At 25.8% G+C, this 12926-nt stretch overlaps 1 protein-coding gene across 3 annotated transcripts; it reads left to right on the top strand.

Annotated features, from left to right (window-relative positions):
* The first annotated feature begins 274 nt into the window (after positions 1–274).
* On the top strand, positions 275–2469 carry LOC135929902 (THAP domain-containing protein 1-like). Of its 3 annotated transcripts, none has more exons than XM_065466641.1 (7): positions 275–394; positions 1371–1446; positions 1513–1683; positions 1732–1836; positions 1891–1960; positions 2062–2178; positions 2224–2469. In XM_065466641.1, exons 3-5 carry the CDS (start codon positions 1546–1548, stop codon positions 1945–1947), a joined length of 300 nt encoding a protein of 99 aa, XP_065322713.1. In that variant the 5' UTR covers positions 275–394; positions 1371–1446; positions 1513–1545; the 3' UTR covers positions 1948–1960; positions 2062–2178; positions 2224–2469. The 3 variants fall into 3 exon arrangements, with proteins under 3 accessions (XP_065322713.1, XP_065322715.1, XP_065322714.1); XM_065466643.1 differs by having other exon boundaries at positions 1495–1683; XM_065466642.1 differs by having other exon boundaries at positions 373–389.
* Positions 2470–12926: the final 10457 nt, after the last annotated feature.

The raw sequence follows: 12926 nt of genomic DNA, 5'->3' as shown, positions 1-12926 counted from the left end.
TGCCAGTCGTATAGCGGATTTAACATTCAGGTTATCCAGCTTTTTAGATATAAGCTTGGCCTTGGTGAGTAGGTCATTTTTGTGATTTTTATTTTTATTAGTGTCATCACCTTTAAAAGATGTGGAAAAGTGATTGTTGGGTAAGGGGTAGATAGTAGCATCCTTGATTTGCTGTGTCAGAGATTTTTTGCTGGCAGGATCAGGAACTTGCAAGGTAGTAAAGGCAAATGACAGGGTGTCTAGCCCAATGACATATAATAATACCTAGACTGACGATTCATTCATTAAAATGCCTTTTTAAGCACGTATAAATGCAAATCAGCTGGAGACGCCATAAACACCATATTTGTTACATCGATGATAATTTGCTCAATAGCATATTTGAATTTGTTAAGTAAATATTTTAATCAATATACTATGGTTATATTAATATGAATTATTTTCCCATAGTTAGTTTTTATTACCATGATCTGTTAAATTTTATATTTAATTTGCTACTTATTTAATTTTATTAATCAAACATTTTATTTTATCAAAAGCATTATTTTTATTTTCTAAATTATTAATATCCAATTATTGCAATAATATAGTCATATATTATAAAATAAGTTTAAGCTTTTTGCTTATAATGTGCAGGTAAGCATCAGCAATTTTTATTCAAGTTAGCAATCTTATTATTTACTGTGTGCAATTATATACCTATAGATAAGATTATATAAGAATATTCATATTATAAGTCAATCTAGGGCTTAGGTAAGTATCAATTTTATAACTCAAGATTTAGAAATTGTTTTATTTTGAAGGTTGTTTTTAAAAATATATAAAAATTGTATAATGCTTAGCCCAAAAGTTATAAAAATTTAAATCTGATTTTTGTTAATTAACTATATTATTTTTAAATTTAGTATTCTATTTATAGCTCTTAAAATAGAAATAAATGTACATATTGTAATATATTTTTATACAGTATAAATAAGAATATTAGCTCTAAATTTTCAAATATCTAAAAATGTCCAGGCTGACATAAAAATTTTATGAAATGGTTACCCAAGTTTATAATTTTATATTAAATAAGGAATAAAATTATATAAAAAAATAAAATAATATTTTTTTTGATAATTATCATTCATCATATCATATAATAATAGTTTATTTATATCTATTATTTTTATTTTTTTATTTAACATTATATAAGAAAATAAATATAACTATAAAAAAATAATAATATATTTATACTTTATCTATCTGTCTAGTCTACCCATATATATTTATCTAATTGGCCAGCCCTACCTTTATTTGATAAAATTACATCTAAAATTATCCTTAATTGTCTATATCTTCAATTAATAATTATCGTTTTTTATTTAAAGATAGATTGATATGAGTCACTGTACTTCATGCAAGAATACAAGCTTAACTTCTAATAAAAAAATTTCTTTTCATAGGGTATATATTTTAATTTATTATTTTATAAGATTCTTTTCTTAATTTAAGACATTAAATTTTTTTAAGATTTCCTATCATGAATGAAATTTTATTATCAAAATGGCTAAAGCAATGAATAAGGAAAATTTCACTCCTAATAAGTTTTCAAAGCTTTGTGGAGCCCATTTCAAACCTGAATGTTTTATGCCCTCACATTCAGGGAATGCTATTCTAAAGGAAGGATCTGACCTTCAGGATGTATAAATATTGAATATATATTTATTTTAAATATTATATTTTTTTAAGATAACAAATATTTCATCGAATACAAATAATACTCCTACAAATTTTAACTATATAGAAAAAAATGATCATACTTATGCTACTAATATTTACTCTTTAGCTAAAAAGGTAAAATATTATTACTTTATAAAAGATCAATAAAAATTTTATTATTAATATAAGAAAAAATTAGAAATACCTATTAATACTCTAAGTGGAAGGCTTGGAAGAGCCTGTTAGAGATAATATCCCAGTGAGCCATATTTATTAAATTACTATATACATCAGTGATATGTTTTGATTTTATGGATAGCAATATATTTTTTTTATTATACAAATAATATTTTATTTAAGAAAACATCTACCAGTTATCCAAAAGTGTATGTTATATTGGATATATGCCATATGATGAAGCTACTTAGAAATATGCTCGGTGATAAAAAAATTTTAATCAATAATAATAATGGAGCTGTAATTACTTTTAAAATATTTCTTAAATGTTATTTTTACAAATAGATAATAAATTGGAAATATATAAAAAATCTTCACAATTTAAAGGATAAGGAAGGACTAAGGGCTAATAAGAAGTTGACGAAAACCATTCTATTCGCAGGACAATAAATATATTGGCGCATGATCTTTTTTAAATTATATTATGACTGTATATTTTTAAATATAGATGCTATATATTAATGAATTTTGTAATTTATCGTACATTATATCTATTTTCTAATTTATAATAAAATATGGATGCTTTATTAATGAATTTCGTAATTTATGGTACATTATATCTATTTTCTAATTTATAATAAACTATTTCTTGTAATGATACAACATTTAATCTTATTAGAGGCTTTAGTATCTTGAAAAATTATTGATTTTCATCATATAATTAATATGTCCATTTTTCTAAAAATAAAGAGAGTCTTAAAATATTTTATTTTTATTAATCTTTATTTTATCTGTTTGAAAAAAAAATATATTAATGATAATTGTTTTATTGATAAAATAAACTGGATAATATAATGTAAGGAAGAACAAGTTGTATGCGATATATCTCTTGTTTGCAATACAGAATTTATCCTAAGAAATATAGTAAATCAATAATAAATATAATAAACATAAAAAATTGAATATTAGAAAAAGGAATGATAAAAACTTATTAAAAATAATAAATAAAATAAAAATTGGAAAAAATAAATACCAAGAGATCAAGATTTTACATGGGTAAGGATATCCTAATAAAAGTAAAAATGGTTTAAATTTTCTCCATAACTGCGATATGGTTGCTAAATGTTAAATAGTTAATAAGAATCAATTTAACTCCTTAAAATATTAAATTCATAAGTATTTCATTTCTTTAATCATAATAAATATTATGAATAATATAAAAATCATTTTGAATTGGACTTTAAGAAGATTAAACAAAATACTATAATACTTTAATAAATACTACATATTTATTTATAATATGTAAAAAAAAATGTTATATTATTAAGAATGTATTTGAAGCTAAGCATTTATTTTTATATTATAAATATTATTGTAAAATCATAATTTATCCAGAATATTTGAAAGGATATTTTAATTGATATTCATTATATTTTTTTATATTATAAATTTTATCATCGATGTAACCAACATGGCGTCAATGGCGTCTCCAGCTGATTTGCATTCATACGTACTGAATGAATCGTCAGTCTAGGTATTATTATATGTCATTGGTCTAGCCAGTGTTTTATGAAAGAATAATTATTTATCAAGGAAGTCAAGTTCTTTGAGAGGTGTTTGGCAACTTGAAGTCTTGCTCCCTTAGGTATTCGTGAAATCACAAATGGTTTTGGTGTGACTAAAAATATTTCTACATCTGTGGAGTCAGTTGGATTGAAAGTGAGAGCATTTTCGGCGGTTAAGGTGGTGGCTATTGGGCTAGTAGGCACATCAGTCAACGTGGGAATGGTAACTATAGGTTGTGCGAGCGCAAGGGCAGAAAAGGTATTTAAGGTTCGAGGGATAGCTGGTGATAAGATGGGAAGCCCAGATTGAGGACATTTTATCTTCTGGTTTCGATGAGGCAGCCCCAATTTAGTTACTTTAACGAGTTTATTACATAAAGGGCAGTTAGATTTGGTAGAAGCTGTGCTGAGGTCTGGTAAGCTCATGAATTAAAATTTTTTTATCAGTTTAAGGGTGAAAATGTTGGATATTATTTTTATCTTCAAATATGGGTTTCTTGTGGGTTGGTATATTAAGGAAGTTTAATGAGTTATTTTTTTGATTTTTGATAAGATTTATTCAATATTTGAGGTTTGATTATGGAAGATGATTTACTCATAGTATAATTATGTACAAGTGATCATATAGAAATCCCACTTTCAATATCATTTTCTGGATAAATATTTGGTGAAATATTATTAACTGAATAAATGTTTGGCAATTTTTGATAAGATTTATTCAATATTTGAGGTTTGATTATGGAAGATGATTTATTCATAGTATAATTATGTGCAAGTGATCATATAGAAATCCCACTTTCAATATCATTTAATTTTTGTATTTATTTGAATTCATATTAGTTTGCAGTCTAGCTTGTAATATTTAGTTCATGAAGGGGTTTTTGCAATAGTAAGCTGTAGAGTCCATATTCTTCTAATACAATGTAATTAACTCTCAGTCATATTTTTGGGGTAAATCATTGTCAAAGTTTTGTATTATAGCATAATGATGTGCAAGTGGTCTTATAGAAATCACATTTTCAATATCATTTTCTGAATAAATGTTTGGCAGAGAATTATTTTCTGTTGGCAATTATTTTATTTTTTGGTGAAATATTCAGTTTCCCTTTCTGCTTTTATAGCAATATTAGTTTGCTTTAAAGGATTTGAATCAATAGTATAATTAGATAAGAGATTAAATGTATTATCCTTTTCAAGTGTGAATATTGATTGTGTTTTGTACATTTAAATAAAATGTTTGGATGACAATTTTATAATAGTCAACAGTTTTTGGTATAAATAAGGGTAAATTGTAAAGATTGGTAAAAATGATAGAATTGATAATGTAGAGTGTTATGTTAGGAATAATATAAAAGAACTTGTTGGTTATTAATTGATGTATAATAATTGAGGATGATTGATAATCTAAAAGTAAAGGAAATATTAAAGGAAAAAGTATTTACTTAAATTTCTTGTATCATTAATCTACAATTAAATTTTGATATATTGGAATTGTATAGATTTCATTGATGTAAAATTATGAAAGAGGACTGAATATTTTGGATGATAAAATCATTTTTATGGTAAATGTGTCGCTATTTGCCTGTTGTTTTTTAAGATTTTCAGCCATTATATTACATTTTGGTGAATCGATAAAATTGATTATGTTCTACTCATTGTTTTTAACCATTTTATTTTAGTTTTATAGTTTAAAACATTTTTTTTTTGGGGGGGGGGGGGGGATGGAGCAATTATATATCTTGTGGTTTATTGTTTTAAAATAAAATATGACTTTAAATATCATTTTTAAATGGTTTGGTTAGTTCTAAATTTATGAACTTAAACATTTCTATGATCGGAATTCAAGTCTTGCTTAATTAATTTATTCAAGTGTTTGATTATGAGAGGTTATTAGTTTTAATAAAATTGTGTCAACAAATAAAAAAGAATTGACCGGACCTTGTTCCTATCTCAACGATATGAGGTTAAAATTGTTCAATTTAAAAAAATGGGTATAGGTGTAAGGACATTTTTACAAGCTCAACTCCACTTCTTCAAAAGTTTTAGATGAGCTCACCTTTTACTCGATAATTTTCAATATGAACCCAAAAAATCCATATTATAATTTTTCTTTCCCTTTTCACCAAAGAGGCTTTGGTCAAAATATAGGATGTCTAATATTTAATATTAAAAATCCCAAGCATAAGGCCATGATAATTTTGGTAGTTGATGACTGGAATAAAATATTTAATCATAATGAATTTAAAAACACAATCAAAACATTAAAGATTGTTGCAATAAAAATGATTTTTGAAATTTATAGGTATCGAAAAATAACCATTTTTTCGAGGAGGGTGGTGGAAGGATTACTCTTTAGGGGGTATTCTACTTTCATCCCTCTAGAGACCACTGCCTTTTCCTTTTTTATTTGATAATTTTCCTTTTGTATCAAATACTATTCCTTTTTTGATAGGACTTTTTCCTTATATGATTAACCCCTTTTTTGATCGGACCTCTCCTTTTATGATTGAAACTTTTTTTGAGGGGGGGGGGGCGAATATTATCCCTTGAGTCTTTTCTTAGTGGGAGTCAAAAGAGTGGGATGCGACATTTTTAGATTATAATCATTGACATTTTGGGATAATGATCAGTGAATTTTCTAATTAATTGTGTTATTAGGTGTGAGTTTTAATATTCCTTGAAATGATTAAGAGTTATGTGGTACTTTTTTTTTAATTGCAGACTAATCGGGGTTTATGCGTTGAGTATTTCTAAAACTCTTAAAATAATTTAGAGTATCGGATTTGTATTTTTCTTCGTAAACTAATCGAGAGCTATTTGGTTCAATGTTTGAAAATTTTTGGAACAATTGAGGGTTAAGGTTGTTGAAGTTAATAAGGAATTATCTGGTACATTTTTTGGAAATTCTTAAACTAATAGTTGTGGTTGTATTTGAAATTCTCAATCTAATTGGAGGGGTATTTGATACAAATGGCAAATTTAACAAAAGAAAAAGAACCTAAGAAAATTAGGTAATAAATCACAGATGTAAAATAAATATTTTTTGTGGAGATTATTAAGTTGGATAAAAATTGTATTGGAAAATTGCTGGTTTTATCAATTACGGTAAAAGAATTAAAGGTTAAATATTTTATAGCGATTAAGAAATAGGGTATATGAAGTTATTGTAACGATATTTTTTAAAAAAGGGGATGGGGAGGGGCGGATGGTATTTAAGCAAGTGATTTGGTATAAAAATATTAAGGTGTTAAATTGATTTTTTTCCCCTGTAAAAGATATTTAAGTGTTAAAGTAATTGTTAGGTAGAAATAAAAATGTTGGAGTTTGTTTTTAAAAAAAAATTTAAGTGTTATAATAAAGTTCGTTTAAGAGATTATTATGTGTTTTATAAATAAACTCACATAAGTAAAGGATTATTGATGATGAGATCGAGATGGATTTTTAAAGATGTAGAGATGCACTTCATTATTAGTCCTAGGCAGACACCCAACAGGTTTAGAAGAAGATAACCATTTCTACCGCTGGATATGTGACAACAACGTTACGAACTACCCGGGTTAACCACCAATGCTTCAGGTACGGAAAACGATTACATTTGAGAAATTGGTGTCTCAGGGGGACCCCAGAGTGGAAGAGCAGTTTATATTCGATAGGGCAAGTGGCGACGATACCAGAGTTGTGGGGAGATATTTCATGCCATGATAAGGAAACATGGCACGATCCTACGCAATTGGGATTTGGACGAGAATGAACCCATCAATTGAATGGGGGTACTTGTGATGCGTAGATATAATATTCTAAAATCTTAATTGAGGTGATAATGAATGTTAATGAGAATAAAGATCAAGTTTTTAAAAACGAATATATATTTTTTTGTATTATCTAGAATGAACTCTGTTTCTGGTTATTGGTTCTTTAAATAGCAGAGATCTGCTGACGATAGAAGTTTAACTGATAGTTTCTTAAATGAGTATATAAATTTTATTAAATTTAATACATGTTTTTTTACAGCAGTTATAGTGATTTCAATATGTCAGTTGATATACAGAATAAATTTCATAATAATCATTATTTCAGGCTTTGATCTTTTTCTAATGATATTCAGAATTGTTTTAATTGTCAATGGCATTGATCTATTGTTTATTACATTATTTTTATCTATATTTATTTTTACTTCAATCAAACTATTATGGTTACTTAGACTTCTTTAAATTAAATCAAACTTTTATAAAGAATTTGCAAAGCCTTTAACCCATATGGAACAGGATGATAAATGAGATGAGGTATTTTTAACTTCTGATAGTAAAAAGACTATATTATCAAGAGAATAAAAATGAAAAAATATCTAAACAAGAAGTAATGATAATGTTATTCCAGTGTATTATTTATATTTTTTTATAATAATTGACGTGAAAAAATATATATGTTGAATATCATATGTAAGTATAAATTTAATATTATTCCTATTTTTTTCAATTAGTTAATATGATCCTTATATAAAAATTAATATTAATAAATCTTACTTTTTGAACAACAATCAAAATTTGAGACAAAGATGAATAAATAAAAAAATAGTGAGTATTTTCCTTTTTTTTGAGGGGGGGGGGGGGGGGGGTTTATAATCGCGAGAAAAAAAAATAATATTGACAAAAAATAATAATGACAAAAATTAATAATACTCATAATGACTTATAAAAGAAAATATATTTACGACAATTATGACATAAAACAACTAATTGATTTGACCAGAGCATATAAAAAATTTTGAATTTGATTCTTTAACTTTGTACATGATGGTAGGTGAAATATGCTAAAATACATGAGCCAGCATCATATATATAACTTATTGATTAATTTACAACTGCTCAATTGGAAGGTTTTTCTTAGTTCTTTTTCTGAAGGGAATCGAGGGTTTTTATTTTTGGTATAATATATATTTAAATAAGATCACTTTTTATTATTTTTTTTTTACTTTATTTGTACTTTGTTTTTTTCTTATTCTTAAAATAATTAAGCAAAAATAATAATTTTGGAATCAAAAAAAATAATGTATATTTTCTCTATATTAGCTCAATATATATCAGCACCGAATAAACAATAAATAAATAAACTAATAATCTAAACAAAATAATCTAAAATAATATACATTTATTTACCAGCAATAGTATTAGAACTTAAAAAAAACAACAAATAAATAAACACATAATTTTATTAATCGATGAAAAAATGTAACAAATGTCAAAAACCTTTAATTTACCACAACTCCTCCCTACAAAGTCCTCCCTCTCTGAATCAAACAATTTACATTCCAACAAATCTCTTAATTCATCAGATTAGTATGTTGCTGCCAATTCCTCAACTTCTTCCTTTCCCTCGTATCTCACCTACTCCAACTCTTCCCCTTTTCGGCTACACCCCAATCGCGCCAGTTTTCCATGCCCCCATTTCATCATCTCCCAGTTTCGGTTTATAAAGTTCTTCTGGTAGCATCGTACCTTCCATCATTCTTAGCTGCCTTATCCGCCGGTTCCAAAGAGACAGCTGAATATTCAAATTTATGTTTAATTGAAATTAATGATATAATAACTTTAAAAAATTTGAGTAATAATGTTTAAATCAGTATTTTTTGATCTTAAATAATTTAAGTATGATATATAGCGCTTTTGCCCTCTAGCGTAGAAGGTTCAACAGAGCTACGCTAGGTATCATTTCCATCTAATTGGAACTAATTTAATTTGGGTATAAAAGTAAAAAATATGAGGAGCCCTCCACACGTTTGTGGGCAAGCCGCACATATACTTGTAGGTGCAACATTTCGAAAAATGTTACTTAAACCTCTATAGGTTTATTAAAAAAAGGAGTGGGGAGATAAAGAGCCTATACCCGAGAACTACAGTATAAATTAATTACTTAAAGGGTGGGTGGTGGCTGATTTTAAGTTTAAATTCTGTGTAAGTCATAAAGATTACTATCAATATTGAGATTTAATGTTCATGGAATTTGTAAAATAAAGATATATTTAAATAAAAAAATTTACCTGATCAGTATGGTAGAGTATTATTTTATATGCAATATTGATTTTGTTTATTTAGACAATATTCATTTATTAGCTCTATCTTCTATTTTTTAAACTAATAAATTTTCACACGCTAGGTCCTCTATATTTAACTTTTGATATTAAAGAAAAGTCATAATTATCTTAAAAATCGATATTGTTCATGTCCTTATATCGCTTCATGGCCATTTACATCACCAAAATAATTATACCAAGGGAATATGGCTAAGAAGGGGCCAATAAAGATATGGCTCTATACCTATGAAATTTGGTAATTTTTTATTAAATAAATTCTTTAAAATAACATTTTTCAGGAGATAATAAATTGAGGTAGCACGCTTATATTTACCTCAATACACCCTGCCCCTTGTATTTTTTTCTCATATTTTATTATTCTTAATCAATTATAAACCTATTCCTTAATCCTTTTAAACATATATTGAGAAAATTTCACCTCATTAATCGATGTGATTATATATTATTTTAGTTAATAAATACTTTTAATATAAATTACTATATTTGTATGTGCAATAATAAAATAAAATGTATTAGCTTTATATACGGGCAGCGTTTACATAGCAGAACCTATAAAATATACCCATAAACCCCCCCCCCCCCCTCCCAAAAAAAAAAATTCTGCGACCTTCTGACGCGATATTCGCCAAACCACGAGCTATAGTAATATTAATAGGAGAGACCGGGGTAAAGCGATTGACGGGGTAACAATGTTAACGCGAATAACTTTTTAATCCTTGAGCACAAATATTTTAAATTTGGTGTGAAGATGTATTTATATATCTAATTTCTTACCTATGTTCATCTTTTAATAAACTTACCTGGTTTTATATATTTTGTTGTTTTTTACCCAAAAAATATAGAAATCATTTTCTAGTATATTTTGCTATTAGTAAAAAAATACACATCTTCAGAATGTGTATTTGTCACATATGTTTCAATGTATTAGCTTGGAAATAAAATTATTTGACATCTATAGCTATATTAGAAGTCACTTAATAATGGTATTTATAATATATGTCACCTTGGGGTAACTGTTTGGTAAAATGGTTAAAATATATAATGATTCACATTAAATTTTTCATTCATTTATTATAATTTTTATTGTATTAATCAAATAATGAGAAATTATAAAAGAAAAACAATGTTCAGAGATGTAAGTATAATAGATGAAGCCATATTAAATAACAAATAATACTTCATTGAATTTGTCTGCTAAAAAATATAACATACCTTACAAAACGTTGAGAAGAAGATATAAAAATGGTATTAAAAGTTGAGAACATCATAAATAAATATTTACAAATGGAGAGAATCTAAATTGTGTGACTACATATTAAAAGCAAGTAGTTCATTTATGGGATTAAAGCCTAAACTAGTAATTAAATTATATAGTTTGTATTTAAATTGACAATGTGCCTTGAATGGGCGCATTCTAAATGTGCTAATTATGATAATTACTTTACATGTCCTTATTATATTGATTAGTTTGCAAATACATAAATATATCTTAAATTTGTAATATTTGTTTAATAAAACAATAAATATATGTCAAATATTATTTTAACCACTTTACCCCAGTGCTTATCCATTTTACCCTGTACCCAGGGTAAAATGTCGAAAATGAGTAGTTTGAAATAACTAATCATGTCTCCTAAAATATTGTAGGTAGGAGGGATGTGACTACACATTGATCTATAATTTGTTATGTTTGACCCTTGTTTAAAATTTTTATGGTAAATATGCAAAATGTGGTTTTACCCCGGTCTCCCTATTAATAATTAAAATAATATTTAAAATACTTATTAATTCTAACTCACTAATAATTTTGAATTTAATAAAATAATTATATATAATTATAAAATAAATTACCGTTTGATTTCAATCTCTTTGACTAAAAATTTTTCCATTTTATCAATATTTTTGAAATGTTAAGTACTCAAAAGGAAAGGAAATTTTAATAAATTTATATTCAAATATTTGTAAAATTGTGATTTAGGGGAGGGGGGGGGGGTAAAATTTTTATTAGCTTAAAATGATATTTATGAAAACAATCAAATTCCATTGGTAACGAGCCTGAGGCGTCCCCATCTAACATATACATAAATTTATGGTATCTCGACGATGTCTCTTTTTGCTAATCTTTTCACAATGTTATGTCGGCCGGTTAAAATTGTTTAATTAAAAAAAAGGTATATGGGATAATCTTATATAAAAGTTTAAATTAGTGTTTTAAGATTAAAATCCTATTTCATATGAAGTTGTAATTCAGAGCAAGAATTTGGACACCTTATTATTCAATAATTTGAAATAGTTTTATTTTTTTCAAAAAATATCATTCCCTATTCCATGTTCGGAAAATGAATTACAAATTTTAGAACCTACCAGGTATAAGACTTTATTCAGAGATTAAAATTATGAATTGAAGAACAAATCTCTTGAAAGGTTAATGTTAAAGTTATATATGCTCAATTAAATTATAATATTTCAATAAATGTTTATTTTCTATTGCCTGTTGTGTGCAAGATTTTTAGCTACCTTTCCTTTCCCTTTTAAAAGTGCCTGGCAGATCATATATTTTTGGAATTATATTTACATATATCCAATATATTGAGTAGAAGTAAAAGTCTAAAAAATTCTACTCTAAAAATATTGCTATTTAAAAAAATATATAATATAAATTTTAAGATTTTTGCATAATTAATAATTAATTAAAAAAATCATGCTATGTTTCCTTTATAAAATTTATAAATAAATTGATAATATATTTATTTCCCTCTTTCCTACCCTCTACTTCCTATCCCATGGATAAAAAAAAGGTAATCAAAATAGCAAAAATGAAACATTTTATTTATAAAATCTTCATATGAATATTTTATAATTTTTACAAAATATTTTAATATTATTATGATATAATATTTACGAATTATATTACATATGTACTTTCTTTTTACGTAAAATTCTTAGAATATATATTTTTTTAATATAATTATTTGCTGAGTTTAAAAACAACCTTCAACAAAATCTTAACGTAAAATAACAATTATAATATAATAAAACATATTCTAATATGAATAGATCCCATTATAATTTTGGTAGTTGAGCATAATGAATTTAAAAATACAATCAAAATCTGATTTTATGGGCCTTGTTTTATTTGTTTTAGGACAATATCTGATCCATAGTCAATAAGAAAAAAATTCCCAAGAGTCGAAGCTGATAATAATTTGAAAAGTTTTCCCTAAGCGTAGCCCAATATAATTTATAAATATATTTTCCAAGCCCAGCCCGATCCATTATAATTAAAAAAATTTCCTCAAACCTGGCTAACCGATAATAATTTTTAAGTTTTTTTTAGCTTCCAATAAAAAAATATTATAAAATTATTTTTCAATACCTGCCCGACCCATTAT

This window comes from Gordionus sp. m RMFG-2023, chromosome 5, assembly GCF_954871325.1.
Source record: "Gordionus sp. m RMFG-2023 chromosome 5, tfGorSpeb1-WG-v2, whole genome shotgun sequence".
Lineage (NCBI taxonomy): Eukaryota > Metazoa > Nematomorpha > Gordioida > Chordodea > Parachordodidae > Gordionus > Gordionus sp. m RMFG-2023.
This window is presented reverse-complemented; position numbering and strand designations above follow the sequence as displayed.

Coding starts and splice junctions, on each gene's coding strand:
- LOC135929902 (XM_065466641.1), top strand. CDS start 1,546: ATGGCTAAAGCAATGAATAAGGAAAATTTCACTCCTAATAAGTTTTCA. Junction 1,684..1,731: donor AAGGATCTGACCTTCAGGAT/GTATAAATATTG, acceptor TATTTTTTTAAG/ATAACAAATATTTCATCGAA. Junction 1,837..1,890: donor TTTACTCTTTAGCTAAAAAG/GTAAAATATTAT, acceptor TATTAATATAAG/AAAAAATTAGAAATACCTAT.